The sequence below is a fragment of the Rhipicephalus sanguineus genome, chromosome 2 (genome assembly GCF_013339695.2).
Source record: "Rhipicephalus sanguineus isolate Rsan-2018 chromosome 2, BIME_Rsan_1.4, whole genome shotgun sequence".
Taxonomy (NCBI): Eukaryota; Metazoa; Arthropoda; class Arachnida; order Ixodida; family Ixodidae; genus Rhipicephalus; species Rhipicephalus sanguineus.
The window spans coordinates 68181648-68204457 of record NC_051177.1 but is presented as its reverse complement, the minus strand read 5'-3'; the positions used below and the strand labels follow the sequence as shown (position 1 = coordinate 68204457).

Here is a 22810-nt window from a genome sequence, read left to right as displayed (position 1 = left end):
CTTGTTGGCGGCGTTGCGCACGCCCGAGATGACCGAGATGGGGCTCAGGTTGTTGTCGAACCACAGTCGATCACACACCGCGCAGCTATATCCGAAGCTGCGGTCCAGGAAGTCTCGCTTGAAGCGCGCGTCCGGCCGATCGAATTCGAGGGCCCGCGCTCGCTCACGCATCGCGCGTCCCCGCGCCAGATCGGCTTCGGGGTGCTCGGCTCGCTTCGCACGCTTTCGTTCGGCGTCTCGCCGCCGGCCTTCATCACCACAGGCAATGCGCGGGGCGCGCGCAGCCACGGAGCGGAGGGCGGAGCGCGCGCAGTCACGTGGGGCGTGACGTCGCTGCGCCGTTGCTACAGACGCTCCTCTCCGCTCCTCGCGCCGTTGCTATGGGACGGCGGATTCAGGGTCGCTTATAAAGTGCATTCGCACTTAAAACACACGACAAAGGCAGGAGACGCGCACAGAGCAGCCTAGGTCCTAAGTCCGTCGTACAGTTGCCCACCACTCAGAAAGCCACCTTTTCGTGACTGCCACCGCGTATCGTCCTTCCCCATTGTCACGGCTGCCATCTTCATCGAGCAATTGAAACCCCAGCGCCAGTGGGAGGGTTGCGCCCTCCACCGGAGTAGTTTGGAGACTCCTGCATCGAAGAACGAGGTGTTCTTGCGTCTCAGTCTCTACACTGCAAACTCTGCACAGGCTGCTGACTACATCGTCGTCGAACCTTCTGCGGTACTCAAGAGTGCGAAGAGCCCCAGCTCTCGCCTCGAACAGGAAGCTGCTGCCAATACTGTTGTCGTAGAAGCGCGACCCACTGATGCTCTCCTTATGTTTTCTGTAGCACTCGAGGGTGGACTTGGCCTCCATAGCCTTTCTCCATCGGGTGTATTCTGCTTCCCTGAGGTAGTTACGCCATCTATGGGTGTATCTAGAAACCGGAGCGTGACATGAGGACGCTCATCTGTCGTCAAGCCCAGCCCCAGAACAGCTCCGCTGTTAGAACGATATCGCAGTCATAAAAATTACACCTATTATGTCAACGATGGCTGAAAAAAAACCTGATATATTCTGCACCAATCTGAAATAAATCGCAAGCAAAATGAAGACGCTTCCAAGACCTCACTGAGCTCTAGGCAAACGCTGGTTGTCACCTCTATGTTGATTATCGCCTCTATCTTGTTTGAACAAATGGGTCTGTTTGCTGGCGGTAATTGAATCAGTGTTTATGACGTACAGGGTATATAAGAGTGAATAAGGAGCACGCATCAGCTTCCGAGTAAGGTGGCGATATATAGAAATAGGGATGCGGCTTCTCGTAGCATGTTATAAGACGGCGCAGACTTGCATCTTCCTTCCTGTTAATTTTTTTTATTCTTACCATATGTTGTTAACATTTGCGTTCGTCATCGAAGGAGACACAGAAGCATTCTGAGGCTCGAATGATGGGCGACACGGCGGAGCTCCAACTATTCGACATCCTCCTCAAGGCCATAGGAGCCAGAAATTACCTGGAAATTGGTGAGTCGCTTGGAATTGGTAAGCTGGCATTAGGACAAACAAATGTACAAACGCTTGGTCTACTCGTAGGAGACGCTGACTTTCCGTTGCTTCCTACTTATTAGTTTGTAATTAAGTCGGCCACAATTTGACCTCACAGACATAGGCGTGCGCAGGGTCCTACATTAGGGGGGGAGGGGCGGGTTGAAGTTTCTCTTCGCATAGGATCCAGGCATAAAAAGATCTAATCCTAAAATCTCACAGTCGGAACAAACGTACTCAAAGGTAATATTAACCGTATCACGCAATTTCGATGAAACTAAACCGAACAAACCCACCCCTTCTAGCCGGTCGATCCAAGCGAATCGTTCAAAAATTTGGAGGCGACCTTAATCCTTGACTTTGGTGACTCATAGTGGCATTGACACATCGGTGTTCGTCTGCACTATAGTCTGCACTGGTGTATTCATTGGGTTAAACACGTGTTTCGAGCGATGCCGACGCTGATCTCAGAGGCCACGCAGAAAGAAGCACATGGTTGAGATCTGCACCGCCAGGTGCCGCTACAGTCCCAGCTGCTCGCAATATTTCAAAGAACTCAATCAGTTTTCATTAGTTATCCTGACACTTAATTAACCCTTATCTTAGGTGAAGTTATGCTTCGATATCATATGCATCCGACTTGAAGCAGAACCACAGATTGCTGTTTTTTTAGAACACTGTTTCTGAATATTCGGAGAACCGGAAGTAACTGATCGACCGGAAGTGTTTGAAAGGGAAGCAAGAGCGTCACTTGGTGCTCGTGCCACTAAAGATTATTAATGGTACATTTTTGATGCGCTGAAAGCCACGGCTCTTGGAGTAAAATAGTATACGTAATTATTTTCCTGCCGAGGCGCTCGCCAGGCAGTCTTCAGTTCGTTCTTCTGTTCTTTTCACCTCTGGACTGTTTCGTCGATGTCTTATTTCCTACAGGTGTATTCACTGGCGTGAGCGCATTGGCGGCCGCCCTAGCGCTACCACCTGACGGTCGGGTAATTGGACTGGAGGTCAACGCGGAAACTGTTAATGTCGGGAGGCCATTCTGGAAAGAGGTGCTCTTCTAAAGCTTAATTATTTGAATACGCGTTGCTCTTCTAGCTAATTCTTTTATATCTGCTATCAGGGAACTTATAGTATAAGCGTTTGTCAAGAAATGCGAGTTTGGATATTTTATTCTTTACTGGACAGGCCACTGTGTAAAGTTTCTTTCTTTTCTTTTTTACATTGAAGGTGTATACCTTTGCCCCCGAGCTGTTTCGTCTCCGTGGGCAGAAAAACGTGTGGGCGAAATCCGCGTGGCCTGCGTGGCGTAAACACAAATCGCCAGGCACCAAAACCACCAACAGATGCTCGCGCTCGCGTTTTCCTCCGCTAGCAGATGCGCGCGCTCCTTGTGTTTTCACCCCGGAAGCTGAGTAAGGGCATTCGGAGGGGTGGGCCAACGCCCTCTTTTTCTAGAGCGTGTTGGGTGGACACAGACGAGCCGACGAACGCGTTCTCTGTAGACTCGTGTACAACTGCAACGCCGCAACTACATTTCCACCTCTGGGTGGTTCAGGGGCCATTTAACAATTGAAGGCAAATTGCATATCTTTCTTTGCAATCAGGGATACAGCATTGAGCTCAGTATTCGTTTCCATAAAGAAAACCACAGAACAAGCATCAAAACCGCATGCTGGATGTTAAGGCACCCGTGAACAATGGGAACAACCTCCCACACGTTCCCGGTAAAGATTAGGTTGCAGCTGCTTTGCACTTCACACGAGGGCCTTGAATGAGGTCAAACGACCCTTCCTTCTCCCCGCGTGTTTTCCACTTTCATATATAAAAGGGAGACCCGTCTAGCAACGCATTCAATTCATTCTAAGAAGGCCATTGGTAGACCACGCAAATTAAAGACACCAGAAGAACAGCGTGAATACAATGCTCGACGAAAGGAACAAATATGTCTTGCTGAAAATGGTCGCGGAACCAATCACGGCGTACCACAGCGACCACACAACGATTATTTCTACCATTGCTCGAAAGTACTTATGAAACATTCCAGGCCAGGTATGTTCTTATAAAACATACCATGTACATATGAAACATACCAGGGTTGGTGCCCGTGAGCGCACCTACGTTAATTTTTTTTTACGTTCTGCTATAAAACAAAAACGCGAGAAAGGGGTGGGGCGTGCTTGACCCTACCGTGAGCCCCCTTAATCCCGTTCTGGTTCGCGCAATAGAAGCGTTAAGTGTGAGCGCTTACGGCAACAACAAAATCTTCGTACTATTGTAGGCCACATATGCTTCGGCATTTTAATACCGGTCGTATTAATGGTGCGCAGTCTTAATGGTAGAATATTTACGTTACATATTTGGACATTGCTCAATATTTTTCAGCCCGCTGACATTATGCTCAATGCAGATTTTATCTAGTGCAGGCAGGGGCGTTGCCAGAAATTTTTTTCGGGGGGGGGGGGGTTCAACCCTACTTTATGTATGTTCGTGCGTGCGTTTGTATGTGTGCGTGCCTATATACGCAAGCAAAACTGAAAAATTTCGGGGGGGTTTGAACCCCCCCCCCCCCACCCCCCCTTTGGCTACGCCCCTGAGTGCAGGACTTTCGCATAAATGCTGTTGTCTATGAAGGTGTTCCCGAGTGGTTATAGAGGCAGGATAGTTTCTTGCTGTCTCGGAGTGATTTACATGCAACTGCTTTATTACTTGATGAATAAAAAAATCTCAGCTGCTTGAAAGAGCACAATAACTTTTTGCATGATCTCGAGGGAGAAACATTTTTACCGACCATTTGAAGAAGTGGTCTGGCCGAGAGTTTGACTTGAAATATTTGGATGATTACTGACACCAACGGACAATTAGATTAAGTTACGGAAATATTAAGTTCTCCGGATGAAGTATCTAGGCTAGTCCGTCGATGGCACTTTAGGAGGCCTTCAGATGCCGGTGTCAAGTCAATAATCGGCGCTGTAAAGCTTGGCCATAAGGGACGTAGTCATTTTGGGATTGATAGCTGGAAGAACATAATTCGTACCACTTTCTAAATTACCGAAGTCATGAATCTGGAAACGTTTTTCAAAATATATTTTTTTGGGAATATAGAGTTCAGATCAACTGGGCAAGAAATCAACAGTCAGCGAAAGCAAGGCAAGCATAGCGGAGTGTTGTATGCGAATTGTATGTGAATTCCGCGCGCCAGCAATCTTCACTACAACGCGCAGGGCAACGAAATCACATAGAGAGAATAACGTCAAAGACTACGCAAAATGATAAGCGAAATAACCAAGATTGTCCGCGTTCTCACGAACTTGCAACAAGCTTCAGGTATACGCAGTCGTTTAAGTACAAAAAAATACAGAGTACCTCACAGACCACAGTATGCTCGATCAAAACGAAGTCGATCCATACGGCCCATGTTATCAATCCACTTCTTTCTATGCGCGATTTAATTTCTTCGCAGGATGGTGAACAGCACGAAGCCATTTCCACGCCGGCTGGTGCACTGAAACCCGCAGCAACCGGGCGTAACCAAAGCCCCATAAAAAGCAGACCTTCAAGAGTCGGAGCGCACACACGCACCGAGAGTCCCTTGATGTGCGAAACGCCGCGATAGCTACACGGCCCGGTAATGGCGCCGGAGAAAAAAATGAAAGTAACTAGTAGCAACCAATGTTGCCACAACGTTGAAGCAACTTTCTCAATGTGGCGGCAACATTGTGTCAACACATGGTACCGCCCGTGGCGCTGCGATCGGTAGTCTGCAATGTGTCGTCGTTTAACAGTTGCACATCCGCCAAAGTGGTGCAGGGGTAGAATATCCGCTTTCCACTCAAAAGGCCCGGGTTCGAATCGCAGCTGTAGATGGTGGGTTTTTATTCTTAGTGTCACCTTTTATAGCTGTACTGACGCGATAGCTTTAAAGAGCTCGTTCCGCAGAAATTCCGGTGTCGGTGTCGGCGTCGTTGGTTGTGAGCGATCAATCATCATCTTGTATAAAATAAATTATAAAAAAAATCTTAGGATCAAGTGAGAATCGAACTCAGGCCGTCTGCGTCAACGTTTCTAGAACTACTTCAGTTTGAAAACTCGGCTATGTTGCGCGGCTCCGCCGCAAGCGGAGGCGGCGAGTGGCGCTGTAGTCGTGTCAGGCTTCAGCTAGGTGCGCCGATGCGGCCGCTGCTACGGCTGCTATCGTATTGGCGCGCCGGATCAGATGCGTCACTGCGTTGTGTCAACGAACAGATAGTCTGGATTTTGTAATACGCGCAAAAGGGATTACTCGTGTTAATAATATCTGGGGTTTAACGTCCCAAAACCACGATATGATTATGAGAGACGCCATAGTGGAGGGCTCCGGAAATTTCGACCACCTGGGGTTCTTTAACGTGCACCTAAATCTAAGTACACGGGCCTCAAACATTTTCGCATCGAAAATGCAGCCGCCGCGGCCGGGATTCGATCCCGCGACCTTCGGGTCAGCAGCCGAGCGCCATAACCACTAGACCACCGTGGCGGGGCGGATTACTCGTGTTACGCATCCACAATGCCGGCATGTTCTGTGCCGGACTGCACAGCGGCAATAGGACAAACAAATGACCGCGGCACTCTTGGGCTCAGCATAACCAGGCGGAATAAAAGGCGGCCAGACAACTCGCCACTTAATAAGCAAATGTACTGAAGAAGTGCTGCTTGCTGGGCCAGTTCTTCATACTGAACTTGAGAAAACCGTGAAGTTAGGGCAAATTTGATGTTTTATATCCTTTTTTTTGTACTTTGCTGAGAGCATGGCGGATGTGTTGGCTGTTTGGATTGCTTGAGGGCAGTGTGCATAGGCGTGCGCAGGGTTCCCCTTCGAGCGCGACTGGCCCCTTACCGCAACTTGGACAAATGATCGAGTCAGTCATGACTGAAAGCTTTGATCCTGGTCACGTTTTATCGCGATCAAATTTCATCGAGTGGCACATCAATAACTTTCCGTATCACACGCTTGCGAGACTACAATTTTACAATTGTGCCCTATACAATTACGGTGGCTACTACATTGCTTTATATTGATATGAATAACGACAATGTGCAGTGGCGTTTCCCGGTATTCTTGCCGTTCCTTGCGCACTTCACATGATCAGTAATTCGAATTGCAATAAAACCTGTAATTGGGCAAGGTGAAGGCTGTCAGAGGAGGAAGGGATTGCACGGAGAGAAAGCAATAAATGTTATTCCTTCGAGCTTATGATGAAATTATGCGATGAGGTATTTGTTTCCAAATACCTACAAGAATCTTTACATACTCTTCTAATAGCCAGACAAAAAAAAAAAGGTTTGTGAAATCAGCTCTTCTGGTATTTCAATATTGCACTTAGCCAGTGAGCAACGCTAATGTATGTAGCAATGAACATGACGAGAGCAGCAGCGACGGTCGTGCTCACAGTGCCTACTGTCATTCGCGTAACACAGAACACGAGCAGACCCGGTCTCAGATATTGTTGCTGAACCGTACTATTTAACACGATTACTATAACGGAAAAATAAGTTGTTTTCGCAACTGTGTTGATAAGCAATTCAGTATTTGCACGGACAATCGCAGCTGTCCACCGCCTTCACTCACTTCGCCGTCTGCTACGTAGAGCCTGTTGCTGCAGTAGCGCCACCTGCACCGGAAGTCGGTTGCTCGCCGCTTTCAAAGTACGGCGTAGGCGGGGAGTTTGGCAACTGAAACAAGTTCTATAAACGTTGGTCTGCGTGGCAAGCAGGTGTTCAACCACAGAGCCACTCCATTGCTTGGAACTGCCCTGAAATTAACTTTAATGCTTCACAAACATACGCGTCCTGTGTACAGGTGTCACAGTACGAGATTTAATACCGCAGTAAAACGGGGTACAAGCGTATATTGCCATCGGTCGTCACACCATGTGAACTGCGTAACGAGCTGGTGGTTTAAAGCCGGCCACCCATTACAAAAGGCACACACATTACTACGCGTATTTCCTTACGAACATGCAGTGGGTGCATCGCAACTTCGAAGGAGTATCACGCGCGTAATTGCTAGAAAGGGCATACACAATTAGTGCGCGCATTCTCTTACACACACGTAGTGGGTACACTGTTGTCATAAAAGTGCTGTTGAAGAAGGCGGAAACCTTTACCTTAACTATAGGTATGTCGAGTGTGTGTTTGAGACCGGGCGACTGAACATAATGACCAGCGAAACATGCATGGCACGATGAGGATGGGGCCGGATATCCTCTATCGCGTTCAACTCTTAAAGGCGAAGCTTAAGCGTCCCCGAATTTTTGGTCTTCCTTTGTTTCTTAAAACTAGGTTCTGTTGCTACGTATTGCTACAAAAAAGTAACGTAGACTGTGAAATCTTGTTTCGAATCTCATATTGGCAAAAACCTTGGATGCCATACTTTACGTTTTTGTTCAATCCAGGGCGGTGGCGCGGCAAATAACCTACGCTCACCGTGAATAATGATAATATTGCGCACGCAACACAAAGACACAGACGAAAAGTTCACAAGGACTGCGCTGGTCATTGTGAACTTTTCGTCTGTGTCTTTGTGTTGCGTGCGCAATATTATCATTATGCAACCAAACCAACTAGCCCGCCTTTCCGTTTTATTGCTCACCGTGAAGTTTCCTCTATATTACTTCACATTTTGCGTTACTTTTTGAATCAACGCGTAGCAACTGAGGCTAGTTTTAAGAAACAAAGGAAATCCAATACAGCTATGAAAGGTGACACTAAGAATAAAAACCCACCATCTATAGCTGCGATTCGAACCCGGGCCTTTTGATTGGGAAGCGGGAATTCTACCCCTGCACGACTTCGGCGGAGCTGCGCGCATTTAAAGAACGACACATTGCAGACTACCTATCGCAGCGCCGCAAGCGGATTGACTCAGTTAGGGCTTCACTTTTCGCAGCTCGTTCCGAGCACTCCCTTGTTCTAGTACACTCTACTTAGGCCGTCTTCTTCTCCCCTCCGTTAGGGTGGCTAGAATGGGGAGGTGTGATGACCGCGGCGGCGGCCTCTTGCTCAGCGAGGCCCCACTGCGCGTTCTCGCCGCTGGGGGGAAATTTGGCGCGTCAGTCTGGGGCGCCGTTGGCATGTGCCGACTGTGAGCATAGCTGCTCGTGTCTCGTAGGTAACGGAGTAGCACAAGTTAGCTGTCGCTGTTCGTGAAGTACGGCCTGTTTTTCTATCGCTTTACGATTTCTTGAAGGAGATGATGTCAGCGGATGTCGTCGATTTTTGAACCGCTCTGATGAATGGCGTCGACGGGAAAAAAAAAAAAAACGCAGAGGTGGTGCTTTGTGCCAGGTTGCGACGGCGGCCACAAGTCCTGCGGTGAAAAACTCTCTCTCTTTCGTGCACCTACCCGTAAGGATGAATTTGAGAAGTGGGCACGTGCCATACCAAGGGCCGACAAGCCACTGCGAGAGAATTCTGCAGTTTGCGAAAGGCATTTTGACCCAAAGGTACGTATGGAATTCGTACTTGTTTAAGCATATAGAAAAGTTGAGGTTTCTACAAGTTAACACATTGGCGTGTTTAACGGTCCGGTGTGACACACGGGTCATGAGCAGCAGAACTGCAGTGGAAAGAGCCAGACTAATTCAGGTGATCGGTTGTTCTTGATCTCACATTGGCATCTTGCTCCACGTGGGCGTATTTAGCGTTCCGCCTCCATCGACCCGCGGCTCGATGTGTGTCACCTAACGTTGCAGCTCTTGCACATATTGTTTCGTTGCTTGGAAATCCGAAATGCCTTCATTACAGAGGCTGCGCTCACTTTTTATTATGTTTTTGCAGGTTTATCATGAGACACTACGCGCACGTTGTGAATGGAAAGGAGGTCCACATACCACGCGATGTGCCTGCCCTTAAGGAGAGTGCTATTCCAACAATTTTCCCGAACCTTCCAAAGTACATGACGAGAACTCTGCCAAAAGAGAGGAAGAGGAGAATGGGACAGTGCTCTTCCGTGCCTACAAAGAAGAGCCGCGAAGACATTGACGATTCAGCACGCGAATCGGTCCAGCTCACTCCTCATCACGAACTGGACATAGTCAACGATGAAGTACCTCGGAAACGCTTCATTTTTGGTCTTCGACTACCATCGGGTTATTGGTCACGTCAGACGTTCCATCCAAAAACATAGCGAGTTACCAAACAGCTGACCATCATAAAAGCAAAGTACCTACTGTTGCCTTCAACAAGATAGCTGTGTTTGAAATTGAAGAGCGAAATTCACCCTGCTGCACCATTTTCCTGGCTGGTCACCTTCACTGTCGCGCACCTTTGAGTCTGAGCAAGATGCCCAGGAGCTTCTTGTGTATGCACAAAAACTTTCTGTGTGTTGTGGAGTTGGAAAGACCAGCGAGTTTAAGCGATTAGATGTGTCTGACTGCACAACATTGTCAGCAAATGGCCTGTTCTCCTCTGTGTGTGATGGATCTGTGTCGTGTTTTGGTACATACCTCTTGGGCATCACAACTGTGCAAGATTGTTTCATATACTTCACATGTCGCCCATTTTGGTGTTTCTCCCAGGTATGCTGGCCCATATGCCTCAGCGGTGTTTGAAGTGCAGAAAAGTGAGGCGCCCTGTGTTATGTAATGTTTTAATGTACTGTTTCCAATAAACTTATATCAAGCTACCAGTCTTGTACTATTATTGCATTCTTCTACCGCACTGAGCTAGCGGGACCTCCAGTCGCGTTCAGCTTCTGCCACTTTTGGACCACAATAAAGTTCTGACTCACTCACTCACTCTACCGCACTGCATAAAAATTGCATTGACTTCCGCTCTTTAAACTACTATTACAATCGAATATGTATAACAAATCTGCGAGCGACACACGCAGGGTTGTTCCCACCTGCAGGTCTGCGGGAAGGATTCCTCTACACTACTTTTCGCGCGACAAGCGCGCCCACTTCGCAAGAAGTAGCCGCGAAACCCGCACTCTGTATCGGCTGCGTGGTCGGCGCTTGTGGATTACACGTGAAATTATAGCGCTGAACCATTTCATAAAGTTTCTCGACGTCAACAACATCATTAAAAACACTACAGCGGTAAAACTGAGCGCGGTCGAATCATTTGCCCGCCCAGAGGCAAGCAGACGACGCGAGAAAAGCGCAGCGCCCCCGCCGGCAGCGCCACCGCGCGGCAGGAACGCGCTTTTGGGCCAGCCTCCGGAGGCCGGTCATCACACCTCCCCATTCTAGCCACCCTACCTCCGTCATTACCAAGACATGTACTGCATCAGAAATGATAACTGGGCGAGTTGGTGCGGATCTACCTTGAACGAAAAACAGCGCGAAAAGACAAAGACGAGCAAGCAACCGACAAAAGCAGTAAAAAATAGACAATATAGTCCAAATGTAACCGGTTTATTTTGGCGTATAACACGTTACGTGAATTAGATGCATATATAGTTACTACAGTATGCTACCAATGAAATCATCTCTGCATGCCTAAAGCCAGCACTCAAAAAGTGTACGAGAAGAGCCAACGAAAGTTTTCGCTTCAGTGACTTTGCAGCGGCGTTCTCGCTGCATAGCACGCTCCTCTGCAGCGCATCCTTTGTTTCCGACGCATTTGCTATGCGCTCATGGGGAAGTACATGTATTTTTCATTATGTATCCTTTTGCATAGGCGTGCGCAGGGTTCCCCTTAAGGGGGGGGGGGTGCGAAGGTTCGTCGCAGCGCCCCCCTCCCAATTATATCAATGTATGGCGCTGACATTGCGCCCCTCCCCCCCCCCCCCCTATTATGTCAATGTGTGGGGCTGAATATGCGACCCCCCTGCCCCCCCCCCCCCCCCTGTGCGCACTTAGTGTGGAAGTGGTGACGTGGCAATGTCTATCGTGGCATTGTTTCAGTTTCTGAATGTGAATTTCCTGAACGGATTATTCCTATAGTCAGTGCGGTGCAAAAAAAAAAAAAAGCTTCCCAATTTTTTTTGTTTGTTTACTTGCAGGCTGGCGTCGACGACAAGATAGACATTATTATTGGTGACGCGAAGAAGTCTCTAGGTAAGTTCTTACGCTCGCTTTCGTGTGGTTTCCTTTTAAATGTGAAAACCGTGTTTTAAGCGAGCACGACGGGTTTTGCATGGGCGATATATCTGGCCCGCGACGTCACCCACCACCTGCGTGAATAATTCACGGCGTTTGTGTACACTTTTACTGAGGTCTCGCGCAAAGCGCCAGATATAGCCAGGAAACTAAGCCTTTTTCGTGATAAAAGAAGTTGGCGTGCAGACGCGTACACAAGAGAACAATACAAACTTCTTTTATCATGAGTCCGTACCAACCAGCTCAACATTCTATCGTTCTAACCGTTTTCGTATAGTTTCCTGGCTATACGACGCATTTGCTATGCGCTCTTGCAAGGGGAAGTACATATATTGCACTACCACTTTATCCTGGATCTAATAAAGAACGTAGCTGCTATCGACGCAGCTGCGCTTCCCGCGAGTGACGCCACACACACATACATGAGCATGAGCATGCGTATGAGTGACGTCAGCGCAGAATATATCTACACTAAATAAGCATAAATGATGATGTAAAAGTTCTCCCACGGCTGGATTTGAACTCCGGGCCTCTAGTAACGAAGCCCGATGTTCTAACCACTGGGAGGCGACCTTTTTTAAAACCCTTTCGTTGACTTTATTCAATTCAAACAGATATGAGACAGACGTACCAGCCAAGCGGTTGTCGAGAGAATCAGTCAAGACTCAGACATGTGCGTCAGCCTTTCTAATGTAGGCGCAGAGAGTCCTCGTCCGGTTCTTGGATTTTGTACACCTGAATAATTCAGCTAACAGATTCGCAGATAATAGCTCCTTATTGGCCTCACGTTCAGCTCTGCATGACGTTCGGCCATTCTTTACAATGCGCTACGGAGGCAGAAAACAGAGTGAGCTACGGGCGCTAGCGCTCCACACACACACACACACACACACACACACACACACACACACACACACACACACACACACACACACACACACACACACACACACACACACACACACACACACACACACACACACACACACACACACACACACACACACACACACACACACACACACACACACACACACACACACGCACACGCACACACGCACACGCACACACACACACACGCACACACACACACACACACACGCACACACACACGCACGCGCGCACGCACACACGCACGCGCGCGCGCGCGCGTGCGTGTGTACATATACGTGTGGACTCTTACGCAAGCATTCAGCGACGTCGTTGGTCAATGGCCGGCTACCTTGCGCAAGTTGTAGCTGTTGAACTGCTGAATACCATCGCCTTTTGTAGACAGACTGTGACATCCTCTTGCGTTTTCATTCCTCTCGCAGCCGATTTGATCGCTCAAGGCAAATCGAACTCCTTCGACTTCGTTTTCATCGATGCCAATAAAGAGTCCTCAGACGATTACTACGAGAGGAGTCTGCAGCTCGTCAGACGCAACGGCATCATCGCGATCGACAATGTGAGTTGCTGGTTGCCTTTCCCTGACCTGTGGGCAGGTGACTCGAATGAAACGTGTCACGACTGCCGCGCCACTTGGACTATGTCACAGTATTGAATTCAACGCACTCCCGAAAAAGCCACCTCAACTGCAACGTGCCGCACAAACGAAAAAAAAATAAATATTACACCATCTCCCGCCAAACGGGACCATGAGACGATGCGAAGCAGCGTTTCAGTATGTCGAGCCCACGTTTCATCCGTAGCACTTTCCCGCCGACGTTGCCGTTTGCGCTGGGCTTCCCTAGCCCGGAGCTCGGGGTCCGCTTGCCGACGTTTACGTTGCGCTTCGGCGCGTCGAGCCTTCCGCTGCTCCGCAATCTCGACAGGCGTTAAGGTATTACTGCAACTGGCGCCGACGTTGACGTTGGAACTCATAACACCGGCGCAGCCGGCGCAGTGACTGAGCGTGTGTAGGACCTAACGCGAGCCTTTTATCTAAACGAGGAGGGGGAGTGGAGAGGAGGTGTGTGGGGAGGGTTTGAGCATGCGCAGTAAGGGTGGTCACGCCGCACACCACCACCACCACCACCACCACCACCACCACCACCACCACCGTCACCACTGGATTGAACTCCGCCATAAGATGCTTCGCATCTAAAAGCTAGTTCTGTTCAATTAATGCTACCGCTATGCTGTTGTACAGTGCTAAACAAACCCCATAAGCTAAAAAAGCGCAGCTTGCACTACTGGCGCAAAACTGGAACCAACAGCGGAGCTAGTGTTTGACCTAGCTTTTTCTAAGCTTTTGCTAGTGATGCCAAGCTTTTTGTAGAGATGCTGAGTTTTTGCTAGTAGCACTGAGTATTGGCGGCGAGGACATACCGTGGCGCCGTCTGCCGGAATCTCTCTGTGACGTATAGAACGGCATCACGTGGTACCGAGTGCGCGGAACTAGTGTTCGACGTCGCCAGTGTTCAGCCACGGTTTTTCTCGTTTTGCATTCGTTGAATTCACTTGTATTAGCTGTGAAGCAATCAGTGTGTTTGCCAGCTAAGGTTTTTCGTGAGCCAACGCGCTGTCATCGTCGCGTCGTGCACTCTCGACGGAGCGAACGTGAAGAGGCCGCTCTTGTAAAAGCTGAGTTATGTAATTTACCTAATAATCTGTAACTCGAAGCATCCTGGCACCTCGTATACATTTATGTTTACTGAGGCAAGCGCGACATCGCTCACCTATCTCTTGCTTTTGCGTGGAAGTTGCGCGGCCGAGAGGTACCGTTTCGATCGGCGCGGACTGTCGCGCACAATTCACGGCAACGTCTCGCCCTAGTTTTCAGCGCGTAATCAAATGGCCGAGTGCAAACGAATATTCGACATTGGTTATTACGTTCGCGAGATCTTTCGTAAAGGTAGCCATAAGTTATTTTGCAGCAGTAAGAGTAATGTCCACAGCGCTCGTGGTGAGCGCGGCTTACCCCTTTAGCGAGAACTGCTGCCGGACGATGATTTATAACAGACAGACAGACAATGAACTTTATTAAGATAGTCCTGAGGAGCACCGCAGCCGTTCAGGGCGGCAGCGCCGCGGGCGGCTCCCACGTGGGGACGGGGAGGCCAAGCCTCACCGCCGCGTCGTGGGCCCTCTGGACGGCCCTTAACTGGTGTAGTAGATTCGAGCTCCTTAGCTCGGCGCACCACTCTTCTTCAGTGAGGCGCTGAGGGCCCCGTAAGGAGGGACACCGCCAGAGCATGTGGTCTAAATTGCTTCTCGCGCCACAATCGGGACAGTTCGGTTCAAAAGCATCCGTGTAAGAACTTAGGGTTGATAGACTAGGATAAGACCTGGTCTGCAGCATTCGAAGCGTGGCTGCCTGAGGCCTGGAGAGTTTCTCGTGCGGAAGAGGAAACGTTCGCCTAGACAGCTGGTAGTGCTTAGAAACCTCGTTGAACGTGAATAAAGGATCTTGAAAGACCTCCCGACCAGTCCCCGAGGTACCGCCTCCGTCCAACCCGGCGCGGTGGGTTGGCTCGCGCGCGCGGGTGTGGGCGACCTCGTTGAGGTTAGTCAGAGAGGATAAGTGCGACCCGAGATGAGCCGGAAACCAAGTAATGGTGTGTGAGTTCGTTGACCAGCAGTTCAGCACATCGCGGCTGCTAACGGAAGGAGAGGCAGTCTATGAGGCCGACCGCGTCCGAATATGCAGCGTAAAAGAACAACATCGAGACAAAGTCACTCTCGCCGCCCTTGTGCCGAGCGCCTTCCGGCGACGCTCGGTGTGTTTTGAACTGTCCAAGGGCCGGACAGGAAGGTTTCGCGACGGCACTGCTTCGGGAACCAGGCACCGTCTTTTCCAGCCTGGCGTGAATAAACGTCGTAAATTCCTATGTGTACAGTCACGGAAAGTCTCACGTAGTACTAACCGAACATTTTAGCTCCAACGCAGTACACGAAATCTTCGCGAAAGTGCTTGCTACACATGCGATAATGAATGCTGGATTGCTTCCCCATTCTAAGCTTTATCAACCACGCATCTCGCTGCTTTTTGGTTTTGGGATATGCGTGGAAACTCACACCGGGCTCGGTCGAATACGTTTGGCACTGCGGCACAGAGCAATAGACCACGCTGAAGAAAAAACAAAGATTCAACCTCGGGCGTGAGATGCAGCGAGCAGCGTTGGCAAAGCTTTCGGCGGCAAAGGAAAGTCACGTGACGGCGTTTGCTACGTCATAGCGATAGCAGCGCCGGTCTCTCCTGTGGTGGCCCTCGAGGCCGCTATGGTTAGGTTTCGCTATCTTTCTCTAGTTTCGGTCTATTCCCCACACTACGCACGTGTCACATGCTTTTGGCGGGAACATGTCATGTGACTGGTTGTTACGTGATGCTGTGATTTTAGTCACGTGACTAACTGTTACGTGGTTCTTGGCGGGAACATATGGCGTGACCAATTGTTACGTGATTTTAGTCATGTTATTATCTCTTACGTGATGTTTAATCGCGTGACTAGTTGTGACGTGGTGCTACGTGATTTTAGACACGTGACCAGCTCTTACGTGATCTTGGCAGGAACATGTCACTTGACAGTTGTTGCGTGGTTTATGGCGGAAACATGTCCCGTGACTAGCTGTTAAGTGATGCTACGTAATTTTAGTCACGTGACTAGTTGTTGCGTTATGTTACGTGATTTTAGTCAGGTAGCCAGATGTTACATGATCTTTTTGGTCACGCGACTAATGACATATAATGTTATGTGATGCAGTCACGTGACTAGACATTACGTGACGTTACGTGGTTTTAGTGACGTGTCTAGTTGTTACGTGATGTTACGTAGTTTAGCCACGTGACTAGTTAGGTGTTGTCACGTGATTTTTCGCCACGTGACCAGTTACGTGATGCGACGGGATTTTAGTCACGTGACTAGTTGTTACGTGATCTTACGTGATTTTAGTCCCGTAACTTTTGCACTTTTTAGTGCCCTAAGTTATTGTGCTCCTCGACCGCACAAATCGGCGCCCGTGTTGCGGGAGCAGAAGATGAAGAAGAGAACGAAGAGAGCGCGCGCCGACTCATTTCTGTTCACACTACCCGGCGCAGCGAAAAGCTTTAATTAACAGCTCTGCTCTTAACTCCACAGGTCTGCGCAAACAGCAGCATAATGAACGACCAGCGTAGTAATTGATGTTTCTTAGTTTGTACTCGTAATTCTGAAGCCACTGGTAGGAGGGCAGGCTTCATAATCGACGCACTTAGAGGTTAAAGGGGTCATGAATCACTTTTCCAAGTAGTGATCTAATGACCTCAGTATCGGAGTTTACTGCCTCCCGATTCGATTGCCGCAAAAATTTCTCGAATACGTCAAGAATGAGCGGAGTTACGGGGGTTCGGCGCACGCTCTCAGCGCTTTCTCTCTTTTCTCGTGCCGACGAGCGCACTGGAAGCTACATAGGGTGGGATGGCATGGGGGAAAGAAGTTAAGTCAGCGCGCGTCATGAAACGCGATCGCTCTCCCGCTGTGATTCGCATGCGCGAGTGCGGCTACCATGTACTGAGGAGTGCGGCGCCGGCAAGTGGCGGCACACCGTGGCAAGAAGCGCATCTGATCCGAACGCCGCTCTCGATTTACGTCGGCTATCGGCCAATAAGCATGCTATGTCTCTTGCGACGTAAACTGGCAGATCCGCGACGTCAACGTGCAGACGCCCCGCCCACTGACGAGAGTGAGAACCGGCCTCTGTTTCAAAAGAGGGTGCCTGGGGAAACGGCAACTTCGCGCTCCGCTTGTGGCCTTTACGCGGCGCGCACGACTGTAATATTTGGCAAAGCAGTTCATAGCCGTGTCAGCTTTCCACAGGATGTGTTTTTTCAACAAGCCCAAGGGGTGCTTCATGACCCCTTTAAAATTACAAACCTGTTCTCTTTGTAGGGGTGTCGACGCAAACGTTATTGAATACTCCGCACTGTTATCAAAAAGGCTATTAAACCAGCACAGTACTCAAGGACAAATTCTAGCTAATCTCGACGCTGGATATATTATAAGCGAACGTGGTCAGCCAAGTGCAAAGACAAATTACGAATAAAAGCTTTTCCACGTGTTTATGCATATACTTGCACCACCGTACGTTCTAAAGTTGAACTTTAAGCTCGTGCCGTGTGTGTATAAATGCACCTCGCTCCAATTCAACTTCCTCGCGTTTTCAAACGCATGGCGAATCGGGGAAATATGTGGTACAATGACAATGTCACAGCGTCAAGTTGAACATTGTTCCCATTTCTGTAATAATATTCACGGGATCTCTGAACACGCTCTCTTTTCTTTTTTTTTACTCAAAATCTGACTGCGACTAACCGACGTGTAGAACACGGAACATTAGTATGACCAACGCGTGCATGTGTATACCGATGGCGTAAAAGAGATCAAATCGCTTGCGTAACGGTAGGCATATTATCGTGCGTGCGATTCTACGGCGCAGGTCCTATGGCACACGAGGACGTTCAACCCGAACATCAACGATCCTCGGACAGAGGCCACTCGGCGACTGAACCGCAAGCTGGCGACCGACGAGCGAGTCCAGATCAGCATGGTCCCCATAGGGGACGGAGTCACGTTAGTGCTCAAGAAGTGAACGACGCCGACACCGCCGGCCTCATTCACCTATTTGTGTAGACTCATGCATAGGCGTGCGCAGGGTTCGCCATTAGGAGGCAAGGTTTCATCGCAGCGCCTGAAATACCTATCCACGTTGCGACACGGTGGCGAGAACAACAATTTTCCTCTGCTATAAACGATAATCTCGTATCATCATGACAGCGTTGATCGTTTGTACAATATCCTACGCCGCGATATTGAAAGACCCGAGGTGATGCTTTCAGCATTAAATATTATTTTGTTTGCTGCCCGTGCTCTTGTTCCTCCATTTTGCTGCGCTTACCTTTTCTTTTTTTTAATTGCGATAAGGCTCGTCCTGATAAGGCGTGCTAATTGGCGTGTATATGGGTTAGGTGTGTGCTGTAAAGCCTGCGTCGTATATGCTGAAATGGCCTGGGTCGCTTGGCAGCGCGACGCTTTAACCACTAAACTTCTCTCGTGGGGTTTGTCACAGTACTCCACCATCGTGACGTTCTTATTCTTAACCAATCTTCCAGAGAGAAACAATTGAAATAACTCTCTTTGGGAATGTGTGCTGCGGGATTTATTGTGGCCCTTGAGCGCCTGCTAAGTATTTGTTACAGTGTTAAGATCACTTGGTCGCCTCAATGCAAGTTGGGAAAACATTCATTTCGCGGACATTCATCGGTTGACTGGCAATTCTAATAATAATAATAATGACGATGATATTTATTGACATCCCCTTTCAAACGAAGCGGCCATAAATCGTCACCTAGCCTGTTTATTGTAATCGGTTGTTATTGCATCTGTTACACTCTACAGCATTCTGCCTATAATTTTTTATGATTTAATTCTTTAACTATAGCCTCTGTTTATACGCTATGCAATTACGTACGCGTCCAATGGGTCCAGGTTTATCAGTCTCTTCGCTGCTTTATTCTACCATTACACTAAGCGCCTAAACTTTCTTAAACTGCGCGAGAAGACGAAGACACAAGTAAGAAAACATTCAGAACGCCACGAGCGCACTCGTGGTGTTCTGCGCTCGTGGTGTTCTGAATGTTTTCTTACTTATGTCTTCGTCTTCTTGCGCAGTTTAAGAAAGTTTATCGCAATGAACCAACTAGCCTGCCAGAACGTATTACTCTAAACGCCTCTAACTTATTTCGACCGCTGATTAGTCATTAGTTCCGTTCTCTTTGAATAACAGCGCCTCGGAGACGCGATGGTAAAATTAGGACATGCCACGTCTGATTTCAAATCGTTCTGAGGTCTTTGGTATGCTTTCGCTCTAGGCATCGTGCATACCGACACAACAGCAAGCCCTTATGCAACGCGACTGAAGAAAAAGTAGTGCACGTTAACAGTTTGAGCGGTTTCGTTTATTTCTGATATAGTCCTGTCACTGGTAACACCGCAGACGTGCAGTAGAGAAGCGTTAACAGTCGTGCGAATAACGGTGCGTCGAAACGATGAACCTAAATTGATGGCGTTGAAAGAGTTACCACAAGCACGTTAGTTGAACGTATCGTCCGATTACTTATAGTCGGCAATAGTTGATGATGCCCCTACTCGGTGAACATTTGCAGGCGCGGACTTCTGGTAGAGGGTCTTCTCGTCAAACATTCCCGAGGTTCTCTGCAAAGAAGCAAGAAAAAGCGCGTTATTGCATTTTTAAATGCCAAGAATATTCTTGATGAACAAAAACCACTTCAGCATTGCAGTATCTCGGGCGTGCTTGTGCTCTAGCCTGGATAACATTTATTAGCGCCAGCGGCCGAGGACCCACAGGGAGACGTGCACAACACAATGCGCTAACTTCACCAAATTTAGTTTTTAGGATACAATGCCATTTATGCGTCATGCGCAGTGACTCCACACTCGCACCAAGAGTCGAAGTCGGCTTTCCCCAACTATAGGCCCAATGCTGTCTTCAAGAGGTGAAAATATTTAGACAATTTTCTCATCTTGGTGGACCAGAAAGCAACAAGACCATTGCTGCAGCTGCGCGATACAAGTGGCTGCGTGATGGGCGAGGAGACCACTGCTTTCCCTTTCCCTTTTTTTTCTCTCTTTTAGTCCTTTTATGCCGACCAATCAGCACAAGAGGTATAGAAAATGGCTAACTTCATTGTGTTTCCTGTCTTCCTTGTCTTCTGATTCGCTTATCTGTTCTACAGTGTTCCTATAGAGGTAACACGAGTAATAACTAATATGACTACGTGGTTGTAGGAACGCCATTCCTTCGTGAAACGTGGCTTCATTTCTTACTTTTACTGTAACCTCTACACTGACAACTGGTCTCTTTCCTCAACCGCGTAAGCAACCAAGTCACAGGGAGCAAGCGACGTACCGTTCTTTATCTTCCCCAGGACTGGGTACAGAACCATGGAAAGGACGACGCAGGAGAATATGCACACGATCACGATGGTGCAGGCGACCGAGGTGAACGTCTTGTTGGCCGCCATGTGTCGTATCCTGCACGTGTACGAACGCTGATGTCTTTAGGAGCTTCATTAACTCTCTCTCTTACGCTATGTGTTTAGCTTTCCAGAAGTCCACGAATTTGTAACGGCATGATTTCCGAAACGACAATGCAGCTGACCTTGAGAAGTAACTGATTTTGCTTGCACTCACGAGCGAACGAATCCAACAGACAGTCAGGCCAATGAAATCGTAGGAGACATTAATTGTTGTCGTTAACTGCAGCGCAGAGATTACGGCCCAGTTGAAAATGAATAAAAGTGGATAAAAAAACACCCTTCTCATCGGTAAGATCCGAACTCACAACCTTCGAATTACACACGAGCTAGGTTGTACGTGTTGCTTGGTAAACAGCACATAAAACAAGTCACATGACCTGAAGGGACATAGTATCATATTATGTTTACTAAAGGATACAGTTAAATCCCTGCACCAGTGTAATTGTTGTCGAGATCGTGTTCCTTTGCTTTGACTATCTCTGCTTCGTGTTGACTGAACGATGTGTTCAAGGTCGTCTGCGTACATTTAGAGGATGGACCGCATTTTGCAGTCTGTCACACAAGTGTGGTCGTGACGCGCATTTTGTGATAGTGCCCGTGCTGCCTGACCTCGAGTTTCTACAACGATGACCATTAATGAGGCTGGTCGGGCTTGTGGCTGCAACATATCGGTGAATATCAGAGCACAAAAGCACAGCGACAGAATAAGCTGGAGAACAGACGTTCATCTCTTCTTTCGTTTCTCACGTCCCTGTGTCTTTAAGTTCAGCACTATAAAGAAGAGTTTCGACAAATGTGATCGCAGTTTATAACTTGACGATTGGGATATATCTTTTTTTTTTACTTAAGATCATGCTTTTGACGGCGTGCATGAAGACGTAGACAAAGAAGCATGCTCATAAAGCTCCAGCTGTGTTTCTCACAAAATTAACTTGTAAAAAAAAATCTTTCTGTTAAACAAAATAGGAAATTATTCTCATTACTAGTTTTTAAATAATTTTTTTTCTAAGCTACCCGATTCTTGGCCAATCCCCCTGAGTGGGTGTGAGCCAGCTGTACAGGATCTACATCTACATCTACATCTACTTATTCACCCTGTCCCGTTCGGTGACCAGACCGTGAGAGACCGGCTAGCGCGGAAGCAATCAAGCAGTGTTAGCGTCCTCCGCAGTCTTCTTTGCTGCATCACTGCTCTGCTTACTGCTTAGCCAATATAGCTGCGATCAAATGGCGCGCAAGAAAAATCTCGCTGAAGCTACAGCCTACGCACTATCTCCGAGACGTGCACGATTACCGACAAAAGGATGCTCTGACGAGCTTCTTAACGAACTCCTGTTTTCGTGACCTGAAAGCAAGTGAGCTGCGCTGCAGTGACGCACCTCGAGTCGACCTCATAGTCGAAGGGCACGGGAGGCTCGACATCGTCAACGCGCTCGGTGTACACTACGACTTTGCTCCATTGTTGTTGTTGTTGTTGTTGTTGTTGTTGTTGTTGTACCCACTACGGGGGATTGGCCAACAATTGATCTTATGAAAATTTTAAAAATATATTTTGAGTATTGAATGTTGATGACAATAATAATAATAATAATAATAATAATAATAATAATAATAATAATAATAATAATAATAATAATAATAATAATAATAATAATAATAATAATAATAATAATAATAATAATAATAATCAAACGTTTATTTAATGTGCCCAGGAACAACCGTAAGGTCTTTGTACTGGCGCACAAAAAAAAAACAAAAAAAAAACAAAGGAAACATTCATAATAAAATATCAGGGATAAAAAACGTTACAAAATTGCACATATACAACTATGCGCAGGCAGAAAAAAAAATATCAACAGTGTACAAGGCTATGTAAGTACAGTGCAAAGCTCGGAGCAGAACAACGACTGGGAGCTGTGAAAAACATCGAGCTCCAAAAAGTAAGCATTGTAAAGACGTTGTATCCTGCCAATGGTCGAATGTTCACAGAGGCAGGCGGTTACATGAAAAGGTCTATTCTCTCTGGTCAGCTTACGTGGAATTCGGAAATTAAGACAGTTGAGCAGTACAGGGCAGGATATGATACCATGCACAAGCTTGTAAAGAAATAACAGATCAGCGCGACTTTCGTCGGCAGCAAAGTGATGGCAATGATAATAATCCAGCAGCGTTAGAA

At 48.0% G+C, this 22810-nt stretch overlaps 1 protein-coding gene across 1 annotated transcript; it reads left to right on the top strand.

The window, feature by feature from the left end:
* Positions 1-1204: 1204 nt before the first annotated feature.
* On the top strand, positions 1205-18438 carry LOC119383119 (probable caffeoyl-CoA O-methyltransferase 2). Its single transcript, XM_037651124.1, has 5 exons — positions 1205-1512; positions 2467-2585; positions 11522-11576; positions 12932-13065; positions 18015-18438. Exons 1-5 carry the CDS (start codon positions 1434-1436, stop codon positions 18165-18167), a joined length of 540 nt encoding a protein of 179 aa, XP_037507052.1. The 5' UTR covers positions 1205-1433; the 3' UTR covers positions 18168-18438.
* The last annotated feature ends 4372 nt before the right edge of the window (positions 18439-22810 follow it).

Bases quoted from the DNA above. Each gene is read 5' to 3' on its own strand.
- LOC119383119 (XM_037651124.1), top strand. From the start codon at position 1,434: ATGATGGGCGACACGGCGGAGCTCCAACTATTCGACATCCTCCTCAAG. The intron at 2,586-11,521 runs GTGCTCTTCTAA...GTTTACTTGCAG, and splicing joins GGAGGCCATTCTGGAAAGAG to GCTGGCGTCGACGACAAGAT. The intron at 11,577-12,931 runs GTAAGTTCTTAC...TTCCTCTCGCAG, and splicing joins TGACGCGAAGAAGTCTCTAG to CCGATTTGATCGCTCAAGGC.